The sequence below is a fragment of the Lepidochelys olivacea genome, assembly GCF_965140295.1.
Source record: "Lepidochelys olivacea isolate rLepOli2 genome assembly, chromosome: 24".
NCBI lineage: Eukaryota > Metazoa > Chordata > Testudines > Cheloniidae > Lepidochelys > Lepidochelys olivacea.
The window spans coordinates 19,038,306-19,061,694 of NC_140434.1; the positions used below are offsets into that span (position 1 = coordinate 19,038,306).

The window sequence follows — 23,389 nt, forward strand, 5'->3', positions numbered from 1 at the left end:
GCCGGGGCAGCCCCTGTCCGGCTGAGCCTGCGGCGGCCTGGGCCTCCCTTCTCCAGCAGGAGGTGTGAGGATGTGACCCAGCAGGGAGGGGGGAGTGTTGACCTGGGAATGTGCCCTGGGGAGGGGAGACCTGAGAGCCTGTCACCTGAGCCCGGAGGGGGAGATGACACCTCTGCCCAGGAATGTGAACAGAGGCTGCAGCAGGGAACCTGCTGGGGGGGTTTAGTTTCAGTTTGGGGCTGGGGAGAGGAACGCAGGGAACCCCAGGGCTGGGGTCTAAGCTCCCTGCTCCCCCAGAAGGACGTGATTGAGGGGTCCTGGTTGTACCCACAAGCTCTGTTGGGGGCTGTGTTCCTGTTGTCCAATAAACCTTCTGTTTTACTGGCTGGCTGAGAGTCTCAGTGGATCCCAGGAAGAGGGGGGCAGGGCCTGGACTCCCCCACACTCCGTGACAGGAGGCAGCAGCGAGTGCCCGGCAAGGCCAGGGTCCGGGCCAGACGCCTCCGGGTCCCCTTGGCCCTGCTGGGGCCGGCATCGCGCCGGGGGCTCCCGTGGCCTGGCGGCTTCGCGTGCGGGGCCTTTGCTCCCATGCTGCTCCCCCTGCACCCCTGGGCTGTGCCATGTGACACTTCCCGGGGTGCCGGGCTGGGAGGCCCCCCGCGACCCCTTGCCCCGCTGTGAGGAGCCTTGTCTGGCTTTACTGGGGGTCAGAGCCCCGAAGCCCCCCACTCAGCCCTCCACAGGTCAGCGATCGGCGCCCCCATCACCCAGGATCCCCCTGGGGTGCCCAGCCCCTGGTGCTGCCCACTGGCCAAGTTCCCAGCTCCGCTGCCCCCACGGACTCGGACCCCCCAGCTGAGCAGTGACCCCCCCCAGTCAGCGCCCCACTCGGCCCCAGCACGGCCAGGCCTTACAGAGACAACCAGGCTGAGTTTATTGGCCGGAGCCCAGAGCTGGACAAGGAGCCGCTGGAGGCTCCTGTTATTTACTCCTCGTAACTAGGGATCGGGAAATGACAGGAACGGGCAGCAGGTTTAGAACAAACACAAGGAAGTCTTTCTTCCCGCAACGCACCGTCAACCTCTGGAACTCCCTGCCAGAGGATGTTGTGAAGGCCAAGACTATAACAGGGTTCAAAAAAGAACTCGATAAGTTCCTGGAGGATCGGTCCATCAATAGCTATTCGCTAAGATGGGCAGGGATGGTGTCCCTAGCCTCTGTTTGCCAGGAGCTGGGAATGGGCGACAGGGGATGATCACTGGGCGATTCCCGGGTCTGTTCATTCCCTCTGGGGCACCCGGCACTGGCCACTGTTGGCAGACAGGACACTGGGCTGGTTGGACCTTGGGTCTGACCCACTCTGGCAGCTCTTATGTTCTCATGGAGTTAACGGGACAATGGGTAACATGGAGAACAAACTGGGGACGCGTTTCCCAGAGTCCCAACGTCCCGAACCTGCCCCTGGAAGCTCCTGCGGGATTCAGCTCCCGCCAGCATCCGGCTCCCAGCTGCCCGGGCTCCAACTCTCCCTGCAGGAGACAAACCCGCTGGCAGCTGCTCCCCACGGGGCAGGACCCTGGGTGCACCCCGCACCCAGCGATAGCTCCCACCAAGCCAGCGTCTGTCCTCAGAAACGCCTGCCCCCCGCACTGGGCCCTTTTCCCTGCCGGCTGCTTCCCTGGGGATGGGGCAGATGCTGCTGGGGCCTGGCTCCGGGTGGAACCAGCCGCCTGGCGAGCTTGGCACCACCCAGCTGCCCCGGAGCCGGGCACAGAGAGAACGGCCCGGTGCCTCCTGTCTGCCAGGGACGGGCCTGGCGCCTCCCGCTGCCCGGCTGGAACCAGCCCCTGAGACCCAGGCCAGACACACAGCCCCGGACGTGACCCCGGCACACGGCTCGCCATGGTCACTGCGCCCAGCGATGCCAGCTCTGGGCAGGGACCCCACGACCCCTTTGGGGGCTGGTCTGTAGACGTCAGAGCCGGGAGCCCCATGAGCCGGGTCCCGGGTCCCAGCCAGGCGGGTCGGCATCGCTGTTCACAGCTCTGCACGGGAGAACTGCCCCAGGGAGGGGTAGACGCAGGGCCGGGCACTGGAGGCAGGGTGGGGGGGGAAGCCCTGGGCGGGGACCCCTGGCCCTGGTTTGGGAACCTGTGGGGCACTGGGGTGACCCGGGTCCGAGTCCCTGCAGCCCCACAGACTCCCCGTGAGACCCAGGCTGGTCACTGAGCCGCATTGGCCCCTCTGTGCAGTGGGGAGCTCCCGCGGCCTGGGGTGGGACACAGCTCAGCGCGCCAGGCTCAGGTCAGGCGGGCAGAAAACAGGGCACGTGCCCCAGGCTGGGGGGTGTTTGGTCCTGAGACGTCCCCAAGCCGGTGGCAGAGGCGGGCTCCCAAATACTAGGGTCCCGGCCCAGAGACGCCTCCCCTGGGTCGGGGCAGAATGGAGCCAGAGCCACTCACAGGCGCTGAGTTTCTGATTTCTTTGGAGGGGCCCAGACGCTGCGGTGATGGGCACCAGGGAAGCAGCCTGGACGGACGGACCCCCCGGGCCGGGCGGTGGCTGTTTCTGCCCTTTAACGCTTCGTCGGCGGGACGTCCCCGGGCGGCGGGTCCCAGGCTTGGGGACGCGCCTTTCCCAGCATGCACCGGGCCCCTCCCAGCATGCACCGGGGGGCCGGAGGGGGCGTCACTTCTTCAGCTCCTCGTACACGTCTTGCTGTCGGGGCTGCAGCGTCTGGGGGAAACGGGGACGATTCAGCCAGAGACACCCCAGGGGAGGGCCCAGTCCCCTCCCCCCCATGGGGCCCCAACAGCCCCTCCCACACCAGGGGCCCATCCTTCCCCTCCCAGTGCTGGGCCCCCCATAGCGCCTCCCCTCAGCCCTGAGGCTCCCGGCTGGTCCCCTTCTGGCTCCGCCCGCTCTGGGATGTGTTAACCAGCCCCGTTCTCAGCCATAGGGCTTCTGGGGGGCAGCTCCCCCTCCCCCCACTGGGTCCGAACTCTCCTCAGAGGGAGGATACAGTGCAAGGGGCTGGTGCTCACCTGGTATGTGGGGCTGGTGTCAGGGGGGCTCCCGGGCTGGGCCTGGGGGAGACAGAGGCAAGAGGGGCTTTAGCACCGGACCACAGAGACCCCCCCTCCCCCGCCCCTCCAGCCGAGCTCGGGGTGGGGGGAGGGACCCTGGGAGAGTCAGTGGGACCCAGGGTTTGTGTAACCCTCCCCCACCCCTGCCCAAAGGGGACAGGGTAAACTGGCTGGGGGCTGCGGGTCGGGACTCAGGAGGGGGCGGGACTGGAATAAGGGGCGGGACTGGAGACTTGTCACTCACCACTGGCCCTTTCCCGGCTTTTGGGGGTAGGTTCTCGTACACCAAGACAGGTGCCCCGGTCTCCCTGGGGGTCTCGTTCCGGCTGCGAGAGTCTGGGAGGAATCATCAGAGATGCTGGAATTGGGGTCCTGGCTCCCAGCCCTCTGCTCTAACCACTAGACCCAAGTTCCCTCCCAGAGCTGGGAGAGAACCCAGGAGTCCTGGCTCTCCCGGGGGGGCCGGGTGTTACTCACAGAGGAAATAGGCCCCGACTCCGACCAGCGCCGCCCCCGCCAGCGACCCGATGACGATCCCAGCGACGGCCCCGGCAGAGAGACCTGGACGAGGGGCGACTGGGGCTGGAGGAGAGATGGGAGGGTTGGATCAGTCGGTCAGTAACAATCCCCCCACGCCGCTCCCTGCAGCCTGGGCCCCTAGTGCCGCACTGGGGCGTTGGTGCCAGCGGTGGGATCCCTGTGTCTGCAGCACGTTGTTCCATCCCGGGGACTCACCCGTCCCTGTCACCCGCATGGCGACAGACGCCCGGGCAGTGCGGTTGGTAATTGGGTTGTGAGCCTGGCACTCGTACGTGCCCTGGTGAGCTAAGGTCGTGGGGTTAAAGGTCAAGCTGGTCCCGGTCTCGTTAGTGTCGGTGCCATTGAGGACCCAGCGACAGCTCGGGGCTGGGACGGAGTCGGCGACGCACGACAGGGTGAGAGGGGACCCGAGGGTCAGGTCGATGGGTCCTGGCGGGTCTATCCTGGCAGAGTCTGGCCCGTCTACACAGAGAGGGAGAGGATGAAGGGAAAGGACAGCGCCAGTGAGAGATCCCCGTATGAACAGCCCCGGTGCCCCACCCCAGAGATGGCTGCATCTCCGCGGCTGGGCGATGCCGGCAGGGCCGGGGGCAGCACGGCCGGGGGACGGGGCTGCAGTTACTCACAGGCCACCGTCACGGTGCTGGGCTCGCTGCGTTCGGTGCTGACGGGGTTCCTGACCTCGCACTGGTAGGCGCCGGCATCGCCCCGGGTGGCACCCGACACCGTGAGGGTCCGGTTGTCAGGGGACAGCCCCAGCCGGTCACTGGGCGCGAGGGACGCCCCGTCCCGGAGCCAGAGCAGGGTGTCGGCGTGGGGGGAGCTGTTACACGTGAGGGTGAAGGTCCCGTTCTCCAGCACCTGGGCTTGGTTTGGCGTCACCGTGGGCTTGGGCAGCATTTCTGGGAACAGAGAGAGCGTCCCTGGGGGAGCAGTTGGATTCACCCCGACCCCAGGGGAGCCCTCGCTCTACGGGGCTCCTGCCCCGCAGCCCTGTGGAGGATTCAGACCCAGCTCCCTGGCAGCAGTAGTGAGCTGTTATCCAGCCACAGACTTTATTGTAGGGCTACACGGCTACATGGGAAAGAGTGGGGCTCTGGGAGCCAGGACTCCTGGGTTCTCTCCCCAGCTCTGGGACGGGAGTGGGGGCTGGTGGGTTAGAGCAGCGGGGGCTGGGAGCCAGGACTCCTGGGTTCGATCCGGGCAGGGCAGGGGAGTGGGGTCTGCGTGGGGAGGTCTGTGGAGCCGGCAGAATGGGGTTAATGCAGATTATACCAACTGCGACAGCAGCAGCTGTTGGGGGGGGTCACTCCCCATCCATGTTCAGTCCTGGCTCCCAGCTCAGGGAGGGGGCGTCTGGGGGCCCAGAGCCCCACATCTCTGTGTATTGGGGGGTCATCATCTCTTGGGGGCAGGGGGGTGGGATGCCACATACAGGGCAGGGTCTGCGTTTGGGGGCAGGTCCCCCCCATGACCCAGCCAGGCTCATCCCGGGGGAGAGGCCCAGAGCCCATCGCTGGGGCGGGGATGGGGACGGGGCAGGGCCCGGGGGTGGCTCTTACCAGAGACGGGCAGATGCACCGTGCCGAGGCCAGGGCTAGTCGGGCTCTGAATATCCACCGTGTAGTTCCCGGTGTCGCTGAGCCTTAACCCCGCGATGTGCAGGGCGCAGCCCGGCCCCGCTGTCTCCCGCCCCGTGTGGGCCGAGCCGTTGGTCTGGACGGGGGGTGGTCCTGGGAAGTAGCTGAGGATCCGGCTGCTTGCATCAGTGTTGTCTGATCGGTACCAGCTGCACGAGGTGAAGTCCTGTGGCTGATTCTGGGGGGCCAGGCTGACGCCCCCTCCCACCGCGGGGCTCGGCGAGGTGAGGACGATGGTCACCGGGGTCTGGGCCGGCGCCGGCTGGAGGCAGGAGCCCAGGACGGAGGCTGCGGGGGGAGACCAGAGAGGCAGATACCAAGTGGTGCCCCACACTCCCGACCTGCAGCCCCTCCGTTTGCATTTGCTCTGTCCCCTGGTACAGTCCTTGGTGTCCAGGATACCTGGGTCCCCCCCCCACCCTCTCAGCTGCAAGGGACCCCTCGCCAGGTGCCGCCCCGCCGCCTTTTGCTGCAGCCGGACCTGCCTCGACCCAGGGGAGGCGTCTCTGGGCCGGGACCCTGGAGTCCGGACCCACAGGCAGGGCAGCCCCACGGGGCCCCTCCGGCCTCAGACTTCCCCTCCCAGCCTCCTCCGCTCACTTCCCCTTCGCTTTGGAGGAAGGAACCCGTGCCGGGGGGGTTGGCGGGGTAGGGAAAGGGTCTTCTCCCTTCTCCCTCCGCCCCCCACCACGGGGTGCCGGGTCCCTGGGTCTCTGCCTGGCTCTGGTTCCGCCTGCTAGACCTGGGGGGAGGGAATTCAGTGGGGGGGGGCTGGGTGTGTGTCCCCCAGTTCTCTAGCCTAGAGAGACACAAGAAAACAGCTGATCCCTGCTGCGGGACACAACGGGGCTTCTGTGCGTGTCCCCGTGGCTTGGGGGCTCAGCCTCGGGGGAGGGTGGGGTTGGAGCCAGCCTGGGAAAGGAAGCGTCAGAGCCCCCCTCCGACTACTCCAGCCCTGGGGTGCCCCTCGCCCAGCTCTGCCGGGGCCCCTGAGTCCCGACCCACGGCCCCTCCGCTTTCATTCACACTGGCTCCTATTGCAGCCCTTTTTGTCCCGGACACCTGGGTCCCACGTTCTCCCCCTCTGACCTGCCAGGAGAATCCCTGTCCAAGGGCCGCCCGGTCTGTGGGGGATTCGCCCCATCGCCCTTCGCTGCTGCGGGACCCGCCGGGACGGCAGAGACGCCTGGTTCCCAGCTGCGGGCAAAGGGCAGAGACGGGGGAAGCGGGAGAGAGCGGAGCCGGCACGAAGCACCTCCCTTGCCCCTCCCAGCCCAGGTATGGGGCAGGGGGTGCGGCCCCTTTGGCACCGTGCCCCCCCTTTCGTGACAGCCCTGCCTGCCTCCCCTGCCCCCACCCAGACACGGGGGTGGGGGGGTGCAGCCATCCGGGCCCCTGCTGCTCCCTTGAGGGGGGGTCTGGCCCTGGCAGATGTGTGTGGGGGGGTCACACAGCGCAGAAATCGGCCCCTGGGGGTCTGGTGCATGCAAGGGGGCAGGGCCCCCCAGCCTCCAGGGCTCCTACTCCCCTTGTTCCCCCCAGGTATTGCCCCCCAGTGGAGGCTGTGTGGAGGGGGGGCTCATCCCTGGAAGTCACCTGTGGGAAGTGGGAGACAAACCCCCCGTTAGGGAGTGGGGGGCACAGGGAGACCCCTGCGGAGGGGGGGGCAGAGCGCAGACTGACGGGAATCTGGGACATTTCTGGGAGCCAAAGCCCCCCCCGGCAGGATGGGCCGGGGCTCGGGGGGAACAGGACAGAGTGTGAGGCCCCTGGGCACAGACAGACACAGAGCTGGGCTGAGCAGCCTGATCCCGCCCCGCCTGTGGGCCCATGTGTGTCCACCCACCCCCACACAGACACCCCCCCACACACACACACCTGCACACACCCATAGACACCATACACGCCCACACCCCCCACGCACACCATGCACACACCGATAGACACCCCCACAATACACACTATACACCCCCATACACACCCGCACAGACACCATACACACACCCATAGACACCCCCAGGATACACACCCACACCCCCACCCACACACCTGCACACACCCACACCTACACCCACAAACATGCCCCACTCCCCCACCCCCACACCATACACACCCGCACAGACACCCCATACACACACACACCACCCACCCACACACCCATACACCCCCACACACTATACACACACCCATAGACACCCCCACGATACACACCATACACACCCACACACACTCCCCTCCCCACACCCATAGACACATCCACTCACCCACCCATCCATCCTCCCACACACAAACACTCCCGAACACCCACACCCATACACACCACCACACTCATAGCGTCATACACCCCCCCCACCCCACCCCCACAGCAGGGCCCGCCCCGTCCAGCAGGGGGCGCAGGGGGACACACACACACACGGGGCGGGGGGGTCAATCAGTGTCAGCCCGTCCGTCTCGCTGCGTCCTGCGGGTCCCAGCGTTGCGGAGCGTTACCCCGGGGTGTCGGGGAGCCGCCGGCCCATTGTCGCTGCCCCCAGGCCGGGGCTCTTGGGCCGAGCGGGGCTGGGGGGTGGCGCCGTCGGGTTCCACGTTCTGCCCAGGCAGCTGCAGGGCCAGGCCAACCCCCCCCCCGCCCTTGTGGGGGTCGAGGGGGGGAGTCCGGGACAGGGGTTGGCTGGACATGGGCCCCAACCCTCCCTGTGCCAGAAAGGGTCACACGACCCCCCCGCGGCTCCCCCCACCGTGCAGTCAGACAGGGCAGGGCCAGGAGGAAAGTCTGACTCACTGACGAGAGAAGGAGCCCAGGGGAGAGACAGGGCCGGTGGGGAGCAGGAAGCAGCAGAAACAGGCAACAGCCAGACATAGACCCCCCCAGCCGGACCCAGACCCCCCCAGGCTGACACAGACCCCCCCAGCCAGACCCAGACCCCCCCAGGCAGACACAGACACCCCCAGCCGGACCCAGACACCCCCAGCCGGACACACCCCCAGCCGGACACAGACACCCCCAACGTGACACAGACACCCCCAGGCTGACACACCCCCAGCATGACACAGACACCCCCATGCAGACACAGACATCCCCAGCGTGACACAGACACCCCCAATGTGACACAGACAACCCCAGGCAGACACACCCCCAGCCGGACACAGACACTCCCAGGTTCACACAAGACACCCCCAGCGTGACACAGACACCCCCAGCCGGACACAGACACCCCCAGCGTGACACAGACACCCCCAGCGTGACACAGACACCCCCAGGCGGACACAAACACCCCCAACGTGACACAGACATCCCCAGCCGGACACAGACACCCCCAGGCTGACGGACAAGCTGGGGTCACAAAGTCCAAACCAGCGCTCCCCGTGGGATCCAAACACCCACTAAACCCGTCTCCGTAAGCTGACAGCTCCCTCGGCCCCACCACCCAGCCCGGCCCCGCCTGCAACGAAGGGGCAAAGCCCAGAGGGTCCCAGCCCAGGGACGCAAATCAGGCCTGGCCCAGCGGGGCCAACCGCTGGCTCCCCAGGAGCGGGGCAGAGAGCTCCCTGCCAGGGCAGCCCCTGTCCGGCTGATCCCTGCGGGGGGCTGGGCCGTGCTTCGCCAGCAGGGGGCAGCAACGGGCCAGATGCACCCGGGTCCCCTTGGCCCTGCTGGCGCCGGCATCCCGCCAGGGACCCCTGGACCCCGCCCGGAGCCCCCAGCCTGCAGGGACGGCCCGCGCCTGGGTCATGGGGGGCCCCGCCCGGAGCCCCCAGCCTGCAGGGACGGCCGGCGCCCGGGGCCTGGGGGGGCCCTGCCCAGAGCCCCCAGCCTGCAGGGACGGCCCGCGCCTGGGTCATGGGGGGTCCTGCCCGGAGCCCCCAGCCTGAAGGCCTGAAGAGGCCGCGTGTGGGGCCTTTGCTCTCTCTCTGCTCCCCCTGCACCCCTGGGCTGCGCCGTGTGACACTTCCCGGGGTGCAGTGCTGGGAGGCCCCCCGTGACCCCCTGCCCCGCTGTGAGGAGCCTTGTCTGGCCTTGCTGGGGGTCAGACCCCCGACCCCCCCTCCATGGACAGCACAACCCCCCTCCCCGCTCAGCCCTCGACAGGTCAGTGATCGGCGCCCCCTAATTGCCCAGGATCCCCCTGGGGTGCCCAGCCCCTGGCGCTGCCCATTGGCTGAGTTCCCAGCTCCGCTGCCCCCACGGACTCAGACCCCCCAGCTGAGCAGTGACCCCCTCGCAGCCAGCGCCCCACTCGGCCCCAGCACGGCCAGGCCTTACAGAGACAACCAGGCTGAGTTTATTGACCGGAGCCCAGAGCTGGAGAAGGAGCCGCTGGAGGCTCCTGTTATTTACTCCTCGAAACACAAGAACTAGGGGTCGGGAAATGACAGGAATGGGCGGCAGACTTAGAACAAACACCAGGAAGTGTGTGGGGGGTGCGGGGGGAAGCCCTGGGTAGGGACCCCAGGCCCTGGTTTGAGCACCAGTCGGGCACTGGGGAGACCCGGGTCTGAGTCCCTGCAGCCCCACAGACTCCCTGTGGGACCCAGGCTGGTCAGTGAGCCGCCCGGGCACCTCTGTTCAGTGGGGAGAATGGCCCAGCCCCCCACAGGGGTGGGGGGACGAGGCCTCGGAGGGGCCCAGACGCTGCGGTGATGGGCACCAGGGAAGCAGCCTGGACGGACGGACCCCCCGGGCCGGGCAGTGGCTGTTCCTGCCCTTTAATGCTTCATTGGTGGGACGTCCCCGGGCGGCGGGACCCAGGCTCGGGGACGCGCCTTTCCCAGCATGCACCGGGCCCCTCCCAGCATGCACCGGGGGGCCGGAGGGGGCAGGAGGGGGCATCACTTCTTCAGCTCCTCGTACACGTCCTGCTGTCCGGGCTCCAGGGTCTGGGGGAAACGGGGACGATTCAGCCAGAGACGCCCCAGGGGAGCGCCCAGTCCCCTCCCCCCCGTGGGGCCCCAGCAGCCCCTCCCACACCAGGGGCCCATCCCTCACCGAGACCAGCAGCCCCTCCCACTACAGGGTGCCCATCCCTCCCCCACCCAGTGCTGGGCCCCCCAGAACCACTCCCCTCAGCTCTGGGGCTCCCGGCTCGTCCCCCTCTGGTTCACTCTGCGCCCCCCTGGGGGAATGTAATAACCAGCCCCATTCTCAGCCATAGGGCTTCTGGGGGGCAGCTCCCCCCTCTCCTCACTGGGTCTGAACCCCCTCAGGGGCTGGCGCTCACCTCGTATATGGGGCTGGGGTCAGGGGGCTTCCCGGGCTGGGCCTGGAGGAGACAGAGGCAAGAGGGACATTAGCACCAGACCCCAGAGACCCCCCAGCCGAGCTCGAGGGGGGGAAACCGGGAGAGTCAGTGGGACCCAGGGTTTGTGTAACCCTCCCCCACCCCTGCCCAAAGGGGACAGGGTAAACTGGCTGGGGGCTGTGGGTCTGGACTGAGGGGCATCCGCAGAGGAGGGGCTGGGCCTGGAATAGAGGGGGGTGGAGGTGGCCCTTGTCACTCACCACTGGCCATGCCCCGGCTGTAGGGGGCGGGTTCTCGTACACTGGGACAGGTGCCTCGTTCTCCCTGGGGGTCTCGTTCCGGCAGCGAGAGTCTGGGAGGAATCATCAGAGATGCTGGAATTGGGGCCTTGGCTCCCAGCCCCCCTGCTCTAACCATGAGACCCCACTCCCCCGCAGAGCCAGGGAGAGAACCCAGGAGTCCTGGCTCCCAGCCCCTCTCCTCACTCCCACTCTAACCCACTACACCCCACTCTCGTCCCGGTGCCAGGGAGAGAACCCAGGGGTCCTGGCTCTCCCGAAGGGTGGGGGCTGTTACTCACAGAGGAAATAGACCCCGACTCCGACCAGCGCCATCCCCACCAGTGACCCGATGACGATCCCGGCAATGGCCCCAGCAGAGAGACCTGAATGGGCACCTGGGGGAGGGGCATCAGGAGGAAAAACGTGTGTGAGGGGGGGCAGTGTTGGATCAGACGTTCAGCCACAATCCCCTCACCCCACCCCTTGCAGCCTGGGCCCCTAGCGCCGCGCTGGGGCGTTGGTGCCAGAAGTGGGATCCCTGTGTCTGCAGCACGTTCTTCCATCCCGGGGACTCACCCATGACCCGCACGGCGACAGACGCCCAGGCAGTGCGGCTGGTGACGGGGTTGTGGACCCGGCACTCGTACGTGCCGTGCTGAGCCCAGGCCGTGGGGCTAAAGCTCAAGTTGGTCCCGGTCTCCTTCATGTCTGTGCCGTTGAGAACCCAGCGATAGCTCGGGGCTGGGACGGAGTCGGTGACACATGTCAGGGTCAGAGGGGACCCGAAGGTCACGTTGATGGGTCCAGGCGGGTCTATCCTGGTGGAGTCTGGCCCATCTGCAGAGAGAGAGGAGATCAGGGGATGGACGGAGGTCCCAGTATAAACAGCCGCTGTGCCTCAACCCAGAAATGGCCGCATCTCAGCACCAGGCCAGAGAAGCCTGTAGAAACAGCCCGCGTGATCCACCCCAGAGGCAGCTGCATCTCAGTGGCCCGGAAGGGGCCCTCCATAAACTTCCCCTGTGCTCCATGCTGGGGGAGCTGCATCTCCGCGGCTGGGCGATGCCGGCAGGGCCGGGGGCAGCGCGGCCGGGGGACGGGGCTGCAGTTACTCACAGGCTACCGTCACAGTGCTGGGCTCGCTGCGTTCGGTGCTGACGGGGTTCCTGACCTCGCACTGGTAGGCGCCGGCATCGCCCCGGGTGGCACCCAACACCGTGAGGGTCCGGTTGTCAGGGGACAGCCCCAGCCGGTCACTGGGCGCGAGGGACGCCCCGTCCCGGAGCCAGAGCAGGGTGTCGGCGTGGGGGGAGCTGTTACACGTGAGGGTGAAGGTCCCGTTCTCCAGCACCTGGGCTTGGTTTGGCGTCACCGTGGGCTTGGACAGCATTTCTGGGAACAGAGAGAGCGTCACTGGGGTGAACAGCACCGTGGGAGTCCTGACCCACAGCCCTGTGGGGATTCCGACCCAGCTGCCTGGTAGCAGTAGTGAGCTGTTATCCAGCCATCATCTTTAGCGTAGGGCTACTTGAGAAAGAGTGGAATTCTGGGAGCCGGGACTCCTGGGTTCTATCTCAGCTCTGGGAGGGGGGTCTGGTGTGTTAGAGGAGTGTGTGCTCTGAGCCAGGACTCCTGGGTTCGATCCAGACTCTGGGGGGTGGGGCGTGTGAGCTCTGCGTGGGAAGGTCTGTGAACCTGGCACAGGGGGGTCCTGGGGGCCCATGCGATGCAGATAATCAATCCCAACAGTGCCTGGGGGGCCAGGGTCACTCCCCGTCCATGTTCAGGTCCATGTAGGTTGGGGCAGGTTTTGGCTTCCAGTTCAGGGAGGGGCAAGGTGGGGCCTGGGGGTCCAGAGCCCCACAGTTTGGGGGGTCACCATCTCTCAGGTGTTGGGGTACCTAGGTTGCCCCACGGTGTCTGAGTTTGGGGGCAGGTTCCCCCCCGTGATCTAGCCAGGTTCTTCCCAAGGGGGAGACACCCAGAGCCCCATCGCTGGGGCGGGGATGGGGAAGGAGCAGCTCTCGGGGGTGACACTTACCAGAGACGGGCAGATGCACCGTGGTGAGGACAGGGCTAGTCGGGCTCTGAATCTGCACCGTGTAGCTCCCGGTGTCGTTGAGCATTAACCCCGCGATGTGCAGGGAGCAGTCCAGCCCCGCTGTCTCCCGCCCCGTGTGGGCCAAGCCGTTGGTCTGGACGGGGGGTGGTCCTGGGTTGTAGGTGAGGATCTGGCTGTTTCCATCAGCGGTCGCTGATCGGTACCAGCTGCAGGACGTGAAGTCCTGTGGAGGATTTGGGGGGGCCAGGCTGACGCCCCCTCCCACCGCGGGGCTCGGCGGGGTGAGGACGATGGTCACTGGGGTCGGGGTCTGGGCCGGCGCCGGCTGGAGGTAGGAGCCCAGGATGGAGGCTGTGGGCGGGAGACCAGAGAGACAGGTACCAACTGGTGCCCCTCACTCCCGACCTGCAGCCCCTTTGCTTTGATTTGCACTGTCCCCTGTTACAGCCATGTGGGTCCCAAACACCATGGTCTCCGCCCCATCACGCGCGCCTCCCAGAGCTGCCTGGTCTGTCATGGATTTGCCCCATCACCCTTTGCTGCAATGGGACCCACCTGAGTCTCTGCATGGGGCTGGATTTGGGGGAAGGGAGTTTGTGGAGGGGGGCTGGATGTGTCCCCCGCAAATGCTCTGGGACAGAGAGACACAAACAGCTGATCCCTGCTAATCCCACCATGCAAAGCAGGATCTGTGGGGAACAATGTGGCATCTGACAGGTCCCACCCCAGGGCTGTGGGGCACAGCCTTGGGGGAGCCCAGGGAAGGAACCAGCCTGGGGAAAGAAGCATCGGAATCTGCTCGTACCAGCCCAGCCCTGGGGACCCCCCACCCAAGCTCTGCCCGTGCCCCTCAATCCTGACCCACAGACCCCTGCTAGCCCAGCTCCCCCCAGTTCTGCTGGTGCCCCTCACTCCTGACCCGCAGCCCCTCTTCTTTCATTTGCAATGGTGCCTATTAGAGGCCTTTGTGTCCCGGACACCTGGGTCCCACATTCTCCCCTCTCCCTGCCCCGCCCCATCCCTCTGACCTGCCAGGAAAATCCCTGTCCAAGGGCCGCCCGGTCTGTGGGGGATTCGACCCATCGCCCTTCGCTGCTGCGGGACCCGCCGGGACCTGCCGGGACAGCAGAGACGCCTGGTTCCCAGCTGGGGGCAAAGGGCAGAGACAGGGGAAGTGGGGGGAGGGAGCAGAGCCGGCACGAAGCACCTCCCTTGCCCCTCCCAGCCCAGGTATGGGGCAGGGGGTACAGCCCCTTTTGCACCGTGCCCCACCTTTCCTGACAGCCCTGCCTGCCTCCACTGCCGGGGGGGGGGGCAGGGGATGTGACTCACCTGCCCCCACCTCACATGGGCGGGGTGGTAAATCTAGTCCCCACAGCGGGAGGCGAACCCAATATGAGCTCTCCAGGACAACTGCTCATGTCCCCAGAGATGGAGCTGGTCCTGATAGGTGTGTGTGGGGGTCACACTGGAGGGGGAATTGACCGCTGCTGAAAACAGGAGCCTCAGTTACGCCCCCCACACACCACCCGGCTCAGACCCACGGCCCCTGCGCATCACAGGGTTAATGCGCCCCAACCAGGACCCCAGCCCCGGACAGATCGGCCCGTCTAGGGTGGGTGCCTCCCCCGGGCCCGCTGTCCTCATTGTTCTCATGCTCACCCAGGGCCCCATTCTGCCAGGTGTCACGGGGGGGGGGGGGGAGTCAGGGCCCTGCACCCCCCACGGCCTGCGATTCACCGGGACTCTCAGCCAGCCGGGGAAACAGAAGGTTTATTAGACGACAGCAACACAGCCAAAAACAGAGCTTGTAGGTGCAGAGAACAGGATCCCTCAGCCGGGTCCGTCTTGGGGGGCAGGGAGCCCAGACTCAGGTCCTGGGCCTCCCCCTGTCTCCCCAGCCAGTTCCAAACTGAAACTCCCTCCAGCTGTCTCACCCCGCCTGCCCCCAGCTCCTCCTCCAGCCTTTGTCCAGTTTCCCCGGCAGAAGGTGCCACCTGGCCCCAGCCCCCTCCTAGCTCAGGTTATGTGCAGGCCATCAGGTATCGTACCTCAGTGAAGTCACCCCCTGATTTCCCACCCCATCTAGTATCAATGCAGACAGTAAACTAGGAAAACTTCCACGCAACATTCCCAGGTTAATACTCCATGCCAGGTGCTTCACACAGGACAGAGACAAGCCCACACCGAGGAGCTAAGGGTGTTGGGGAACGGGGCTGGGAATCCAGGACGCCAGGTCCCTTCCCACAAAAACATCGGTCAGTGCTGACTCCAATGCCCCAGTGTGACACTAGGGGGCGCTGGGCTGCAAGGAACGGGGGCGCAGAGTGAGACCCCAGGAGTCCTGGCTCCCAACCCTCCCCAGCTCTAACCCACTGGACTAGTTGTCTTCAAGTCACCAGGGCCTGATGAAATGCATCCTAGAATACTCAAGGAGCTGACTGAGGAGATACCTGAGCCATCAGCGATTACCTTTGAGAAGTCATGGAAGATGGGAGACATTCCAGACGACTGGAAAAGGGCAAATCTAGTGCCCATCTAAAAAAAGGAAATAAGGACAACCTGGGGAATTACAGACCAGTCAGCTTAACTTCTGTACCCGGAAAGGATAATGGAGCAAATAATTAAGCAATCAGTTTGCAAACATCTAGAAAATAATAAGTTGGTAAGTAACAGTCAGCATGGAGTTGTCAAGAACAAATCGTTTCAAACCAACCCGAGAGCTTTCTTTGACAGGGTAACAAGCCTTGTGGATAGGAGGGAAGCAGGAGACGTGGTCTATCTTGACTTTAGTAAGGCTTTTGATACTGTCTCGCATGACCTCCTCATAAAGAAACTAAGAAAATACAACCTAGATGGAGCTACTATAAGGTGGGTGCAAAACTGGTTGGAAAATAGTTCCCAGGGAGTAGTTATCAGTGGTTCACAATCATGCTGGAAGGGCATATCAAGTGGGGTCCTGCAGGGATCAGTTCTGGGTCTGGTTCTGTTCACTGTCATCATACATTATTTAGATAATTGCATAGCGAGTACATTTATAAAGTTTGCGGACGATACCAAGCTGGGAGGGGTTGCAAGTGCTTTGGAGGATAGGATTAAAATTCAAAATGATCTGGACAAACCAGAGAAATGGTCTGAAGTAAATAGGATGAAATTCAATAAGAACAAATGCAAAGTTCTCCACTTAGGAAGGATCAATCAGTTGCACACACACTAAATGGGAAATGACGGCCTAGGAAGGAGTACTGCGGAAAGGGAGCTGGGGGTCATAGTGGATCACAAGCTAAATATGAGTCAACAGTGTAACGCTGTTGCAAAAAAAGCAGACATCATTCTGGGATGTGTTAGCAGGAGTGTTGTAAGCAAGACACAAGCAGTAATTCTTCCGCTCTACTCCACGCTGATTAGGCCTCAACTGGAGTATTGTGTCCAGGTCTGGGCACCACATTTCAGGAAGGATGTGGACAAATTGGAGAAAGTCCAGAGAAGAGCAACACGAATTATTAGAGGTCTAGAAAACGTGACCTATGAGGGAAGATTGAAAACACTGGGTTTGTTTAGTCTGGAGAAGAGAAGACCGAGAGGGGACATCGTAACAGTTTTCAAGTACATAAAAGGTTGTTACAAGGAGGAGGGACAGGAATTGTTCTTTTTTAACCTCAGAGGACAGGACAAGAAGCAATGGGCTTAAATTGCAGCCAGGGCGATTTAGGTTGGATATGAGGAAAAACTTCCTACCTGTCAGGGTGGTTAAGCACTGGAATAAATTGCCCAGGGCGGTTGTGGGATCTCCATCGTTGGGGATTTTTAAGAGCAGGTTAGACAAACACCTGTCCAGGAATGGTCTAGATAATACTTAGTCCTGCCACAAGTGCATGGGACTGGACTAGAGACCTCTTGAGGTCCCTTCCAGTTCTATGATTCTATGACCCCGCTCCCTGAGCCGGGGATGGAACCCAGGCCCCCGGGTGTGGGGCAGTATTTGGGGCTGGGTCCCCACAGCACTGTGTCTGTGGGACCCTGGCTCCTGGAGGTGTCACAAGGCCCCAGCTCCTTCCCCACCCCACAGCTCCCAGGGCAGGGTCCCCTGGCCACTGGGGGAAGTTTCCCAAGAGCCAGTGGGGGAGGGGCAGCAAGTTGGGTAAGAAACCCACTGAGCAACAGCCCCAGATTTGGGGGGAGGGGGGGCGGAGCCCTGAATCCAGGGGCGGCTGGAGGGAATAGAATAGAATATCAGGTTTGGAAGGGACCTTAGGAGATCATCTAGTCCAACCCCCTGCTCAAAGCAGGACCAATCCCCAATTTTTGACCCAGATCCCTACATGGCCCCCTCAAGGATTGCAAAAAGAAAAGGAGGACTTGTGGCACCTTAGAGACTAACCAATTTATTTGAGCATGAGCTTTCCTGAGCTACAGCTCACTTCCTCAGATGCATACTGTGGAAAGTGCAGAAGATCTTTTTATACACACAAACCATGAAAAAATGGGTGTTTACCACTACAAAAGGTTTTCTCTCCCCCCACCCCACTCTCCTGCTGGTAATAGCTTATCTAAAGTGATCACTCTCCTTACAATGTGTATGATAATCAAGGGGGGCCATTTCCAGCACAAATCCAGGGTTTAACAAGAACGTCTGGGGGGGGGGGGGCGGGTAGGAAAAAACAAGGGGAAATAGGTTACCTTGCATAATGACTTAGGCACTCCCAGTCTCTATTCAAGCCTAAATTAATTGTATCCAATTTGCAAATGAATTCCAATTCCACAGTTTCTCGCTGGAGTCTGGATTTGAAGTTTTTCTGTTGTAATATCGCAACTTTCATGTCTGTAATCGCGTGACCAGAGAGATTGAAGTGTTCTCCGACTGGTTTATGAATGTTATAATTCTTGACATCTGATTTGTGTCCATTTATTCTTTTACGTAGAGACTGTCCAGTTTGACCAATGTAAATGGCAGAGGGGCATTGCTGGCACATGATGGCATAGATCACACTGGTGGATGTGCAGGTGAACGAGCCTCTGATAGTGTGGCTGATGTTATTAGGCCCTGTGATGGTGTCCCCTGAATAGATATGTGGGCACAGTTGGCAACGGGCTTTGTTGCAAGGATAGGTTCCTGGGTTAGTGGTTCTGTTGTGTGGTATGTGGTTGTTGGTGAGTATTTGCTTCAGGTTGGGGGGCTGTCTGTAGGCAAGGACTGGCCTGTCTCCCAAGATTTGTGAGAGTGTTGGGTCATCCTTTAGGACAGGTTGTAGATCCTTGACGATGCACTAGAGAGGTTTTAGTTGGGGGCTGAAGGTGACGGCTAGTGGCGTTCTGTTGTTTTCTTCGTTAGGCCTGTCCTGTAGTAGGTGATTGAAGGATTGAACTCACAACCCTGGGTTTAACAGGCCAATGCTCAAACCACTGAGCTATCCCTCCCCCAACCTGTCCCCTTTGCCATCACATTCCTGACCCCCCTTCCCCGCTGGGGGCAGGGGCCTGCGGGGCAGGGGTAGCAAGGAGTCTGGGCGTGTTTGCCATGGGGGCTGTGGGGAAGGGGGCGGGGTATAGAGAGTACTGGAGGGGGGCAGGACTCCCTTGCTCTGTGGGTTTCTTTCTTACCCAACATCCCCCTCCCCCACCCATCCCTGTGCTTCCCCTGCCCCGGGATTCACCAGCCAGGCACCCTCGCCCCAGCCCAGCCCTGTTAACCCCCGGCACAGACTGGACATGGGGCATCTCCCAGGCACCTCCCACACCCACACCTGGGCCAGCTCCTGGACAGGCCCAATCCTGGCAGGTCTGGGGCGTGGGCAGCACGGGAATAGGAAGGGGCTGCAGGTCGGGAGTGAGGGGCACCAGCAGAGCTGGCGGGGTCCCATTTCTGACGTCCTCCCTCCCCCTGCTTCCCCCCGCTTTCTGTGTCCTGTCCTCCTGCCTCCCGCTGACCGGCGCCATTGATTTTGGGGTGGCAGTGGTGCCCCCCCCACCGTGGGGCAGACGGTGACCCTGCTGGGGGGGGGGCGGGGAGTCGCCCAGAGCTGCAGCTGGTTCCGCAGAACCACCACAGCCGAGCCCGATCGGATCCTGTCTCCCCGGACACACGGAACCAGGGACCGGCGTCCACGGGCCGCGAGACCCTGGGGGTGACTGCTCCCTGCGCATCACGGGGTTAACGCCCCGGGACACCGGGAGCTTCACCCTCGTCATCCGCGCCAGGGGCCGGTCCCACGCACTCTTCGTGCGCCTGCGGCTCTTCCGTAAGAGCAAGAAGGGGCGCCGTGGGGCAGGGCAGGGGGCTCAGCAGGGGGTGCCATGGCACGAGGTGGGGGGCTCAGCAGGGGCCACTGTGGGGGGCTCAGCAGGGGCCACCGTGGGGGGCTTAGCCTGGGGTGCCGTGGAGCAGGGAGCGGGTTGGGGGCGCTCAGTAGGGGGTGCCATGGGGAAGGGGGTGGGGCAGCAGGTTGCTCCATGGGGTGGCTGGGGGCTGTCTCCCACTTATGCTCTCTTTGTTCGCAGGGTGACTGGGCGGTGTCCGGATTCACTGCCCCCCCGGGGGGTCCTGGGGGTGTTACCGGATCCCAGCCCGCCTCTGCCCCGATCCCTGGCCCAGCCACCGAGCAATGCCACCCCCAGCCTCCTCCCCCCAAATCCCCCTCCCCACCCTTCCCCCACCCCTTTCGCCCCTCGCACCTTCCCCAGACTGCTCCCCCACATCCCCTAATCGCCCTCCCCCCCCGTGCCCCTTCCCCAGACCCCTCCCAAATCTCCCTTCCCCCCAGTAAACCTCAGTAAAAGCCTGAGAACTGAGCCACAGCCTGGAGTTTGGGTCCTGGGGGGCAGGTAAACGGGGGGGGTCAGGGGCAGTCCCCACCTGTAGAGGGGCCGAGTGCATGTGGGAGGCGGGAGGGGGCTGTGTGATTGGGGATCTCGGGTCTCCCTCCCCCTGCCGTCACCAGGTCATGCTTGGCCCCCAGCGGGGAGCAGGTGACCCCCCCCACTCCAGGGGCGCCGTGGGACCAGAGCAATGGAGCTGGGGGGGGCTGGAGCCCCCCCAAAAGGGGAACCTCCCTCATCACCACCTCCCACCCGCAGACAGGGTTGGAAGGGGGCGGCTAGAAGGGGCCCCAGGTCCCAGCCTCGCACTTCTGCACAAACTCCAGCCTCTGGGGGGGGGGGGGGAGCAGCATTAACTCCTAGAACAAGTGCCACCCCCCGGCAGGCACCAGTCTGGCCCCCCTCGCCTGGCTGCACATAGATCCCGCCTCGGGAGGGGGGCTCATTCTGCATCCCAGCTTTGGAATGGCACCAGCCCCAATCAATTCGGGGGGGGGAGCTTTCTGCCCAGCCCCACACACCTCTGCTCCCCACTGCCCCTCCCCCCAGCTCACCTGCCAGTCCCTGTCTCTTCTACGAGCTGGCCTGCTGTGCCCCATTCCTGGGGGAGCATATGGGGGAGGGGTTTAAGTAAGGAACCCACAGATCAAGGGATTCCCAGAGGGAGTGGGGGGGATGGGAGGGGAGGGGCAGGCTAGGCTGCAGGGGTGGGGGGCAGGGTGCCCAGAGTGGGACAGGGTGAGGGGCAGCAGGAGGGAAGGGGACAGGATCTCTGGGGTGGAGGAGAGAAGAGGGAGCAGGGGGTTGGGGGGAAGAAGGGAGGCAGGGGGGCAGGGTTCCCAGGGCAGAGGGGGAAGGGCGGGGGGGAGTCATAGGGTCTGGCCTATGCCCCAGCCTGCAACCAGCCTCCTGGGTGCGACCCCTTACCGGGCTGGGCCCCAGGGTTGGGCAGAGGCCCATGGGCTCCAGGACTGGGCTGCTGGCAACAGCCCCCCTTTTCCCCTGAGGGTCCCTGCCGGAGTCCGGCCCAGCCAGACTCTGCTGCGGGGGAGGGCTGGGCCCTGCGGGTGCGAGGCCCCCGGGGTGGTGACAGCAACCCCAGCCCCTGTGCAGAGCCAGGGGCCCCACTCAGCCCCCGGCTGCAGGCCCGGGGGCAGCCCAGAGAGGTGGCCGTTAGCCATGGCCCAGCCTGGCCCACGCGGTGATAACCCAGCCCGGCCGTGACTGAGTCCATGGCTGGCTCGCTCACTGGCCCCTCTCTTGGGGATGTCCTGCTGCCGGGGCCAGGGGGGAGGCTTGGCCAGTCCTCAGGGGGGCGCTTTGTCTGCCTGGACACTCTGGCGCCTTGGGTCGGCTTCAGCCCAGCACATGTCCCATGCTGCTGGTGCCCCACAGACGTCCCACCTCCTGCGCGGCTCCAGCAGGGAGCTGAGCCCCTTTGCCACTGTAGAGGGAAACTGAGGCACAGGCAGGCTCCATAAAACTATTACAGAAAATTCTTACTTTTTGGGGGGGAGCAGGGAGCCGGTATCCCCGCCCTGGCTCCTTGCCCCGTGTGGCCCTGATGGGTGCATTCATATACCTAATACTGCCCCTCCCAGTGCTGAGGGGAGAAGCCAGGAGGTTTGGGCGGCACAGGGGCAGTTATGGGATGGGAGGCGGAAGGGCAGGGGCACCGCCTGGATGGGCCGAACCCTGGCAGTAAGGGTAGCAGGGAGCCCAGGATTTGGCTGGCACGGGGCTGCAGGTTGGGAGCGAGGGGCATGAGCAGAGCTTGCAGAGGGGCAGGGCTGGGCTGGCAGGGGGCTGCGGGTCAGGATTGAGGGACACCGGTAGAGCTGGGGGGGGCAAGGCTGGGCTAGCGTCACAGGCTCACTGGGCGATGCTCTGGACCTGCTCCCCACAAAGCCAGGCAGGACTCTGGGGGAGTCTCCTCTCGGGGAGCAGCCTGTCTGCAGGACACACAGACCTTCCTGGGTCTGACCCCAGAGCCTCCAGCCTCCTCTGCCCCTCCAGGCACTTCCCACAGCGAGTCCACCCAGACGGGGTCCTGGGGAAGCCAGAGGGTCCTGCCCCCCAACTCCGCCGTCAGACGGGTTTCAGAGTAACAGCCGTGTTAGTCTGTATTCGCAAAAAGAAAAGGAGGACTTGTGGTACCTTAGAGACTAACCAATTTATTTGAGCATGAGCTTTCATGAGCTACAGCTCACTTCATCAGATGCATGCCGTGGAAACTGCAGAAGACATTATATACACACAGAGACCATGAAACAATACCTCCTCCCACCCCACTCTCCTGCTGGTAATAGCTTATCTAAAGTGATCATCAAGTTGGGCCATTTCCAGCACAAATCCAGGTTTTCTCACCCCCCTACCCCCATACACACAAACTCACTCTCCTGCTGGTAAAAGCTCATCCAAAGTGACCACTCTCCCTACAATGTGCATGATAATCAAGGTGGGCCTTTTCCAGTGAGTTTGTGTGTGTGGTTTTTGGAGGGGGGTGAGGGGGTGAGAGAACCTGGATTTGTGCAGGAAATGGCCCAACCTGATGATCACTTTAGATAAGCTATTACCAGCAGGACAGTGGGGTGGGAGGAGGTATTGTTTCATATTCTCTGCGTGTATATAAAGTCTGCTGCAGTTTCCACGGTATGCATCCGATGAAGTGAGCTGTAGCTCACGAAAGCTCATGCTCAAATAATTTGGTTAGTCTCTAAGGTGCCACAAGTACTCCTTTTCTTTTTGCAGTCAGACGGGACTCTCAGCCAGCCAGTAAAACACAGGTTTATTAGACGACAGGAACATGGTCTAACACAGAGCTTGCAGGTGCAGAGAACGGGACCCCTCAGCTGGGTCCATTCTCGGGGGCAGTGAGCCAGACAACCACGTCTGCCCTTCACTCCATGTCCCAGCCAGCCCCAAACTGAAAACCCTCTCCAGCCCCTCCTCCTCCGGGCTTTGTTCCTTTCCCGGGCCAGGTGGTCACCTGATTCCTTTGTTCTCCAGCCCTTTAGCTCTCACCTGGCAGGGGGGAAGGGCCCAGGCCATCAGTGGCCAGGAAACAGGATGTCGGCCATTCTCTGTGTCCAGACCCCTGCCCTCTAGGGCTCTGCAACGACCCATACCCCCTTATCCCACAACCTAGATACTTAAGAACTGCCTAGGGGAAACTGAGGCACCCCCACACTATTCAGAGGAAACATTAAGAACAGTCCCACTTCGTCACATCCACAGGTCTCTGTTAAGAGCAACAGGGGGCGCTGGGCTGCAGGGAGCAGGGGAAGATGCTCAGTAAGGGGGGCACCATGGGGTGGGGGGGCTCAGTTGGGGGCACCAGGCTGCAGGGGGGCTCAGTAGGGGGCTGAGCAGGGGGTGCCATGGGGCAGGGGGCTCAGTAGGGGAGTGGGGGTCTGTGACCCTTCCCGTGATGAAGTCTTATCTTTTCCAGGTTGAACGGATGGGGCCGGGATTCGCCCCCAACTGGGCCAGCAAGAATTGGGGTGGGAGTGACCAGTCTCCCCACCACATCCCAGCCACCAGCGACTCCAACCCCTCCCCCACCCCCACCGAACCTCAATAAAAGTCTTTAGCAGCTGAGCTCGGCCTGGCACGGGGGGAGGGGGGGTGTCTCTGTGTAATGGCAGTCCCCTAAATCTCTATCCCAGCCCCGCATCTCCCCCTGCCCCACCCTGCAAGCCAGAGCAGAGAAGAAGGGAGACTC

General features: G+C 63.4%; 1 protein-coding gene across 2 annotated transcripts; it reads right to left on the reverse strand.

Moving 5' to 3' along the window:
- Positions 1–910: 910 nt before the first annotated feature.
- On the reverse strand, positions 911–13,981 carry LOC311512390 (cell adhesion molecule CEACAM6-like). 2 transcript variants are annotated; one of them, XM_084613602.1, is made up of 9 exons: positions 13,878–13,981; positions 12,829–13,200; positions 5,189–5,554; positions 4,253–4,528; positions 3,822–4,088; positions 3,564–3,668; positions 3,331–3,422; positions 3,045–3,086; positions 911–2,736 (listed from the first exon to the last, which is right to left on the reverse strand). In XM_084613602.1, exons 1-9 carry the CDS (start codon positions 13,930–13,932, stop codon positions 2,689–2,691), a joined length of 1,623 nt encoding a protein of 540 aa, XP_084469728.1. In that variant the 5' UTR covers positions 13,933–13,981; the 3' UTR covers positions 911–2,688. The 2 variants fall into 2 exon arrangements, with proteins under 2 accessions (XP_084469728.1, XP_084469727.1); XM_084613601.1 differs by lacking the exons at positions 12,829–13,200; positions 13,878–13,981 and adding an exon at positions 6,356–6,462.
- Positions 13,982–23,389: the final 9,408 nt, after the last annotated feature.

Excerpts from the sequence above, each read along its gene's own strand:
- LOC311512390 (XM_084613602.1), bottom strand. The coding sequence starts at position 13,932 with ATGGGTCGAATCCCCCACAGACCGGGCGGCCCTTGGACAGGGATTTTC. Across the intron at positions 5,555-12,828 it reads GGTGCATCTGCCCGTCTCTG|CCTCCGTCCTGGGCTCCTGC; the intron begins GTAAGTGTCACC and ends CTCCCCCCGCAG. Across the intron at positions 3,087-3,330 it reads AAGCCGGGAAAGGGCCAGTG|GCCCAGCCCGGGAGCCCCCC; the intron begins GTGAGTGACAAG and ends TGTCTCCCCCAG.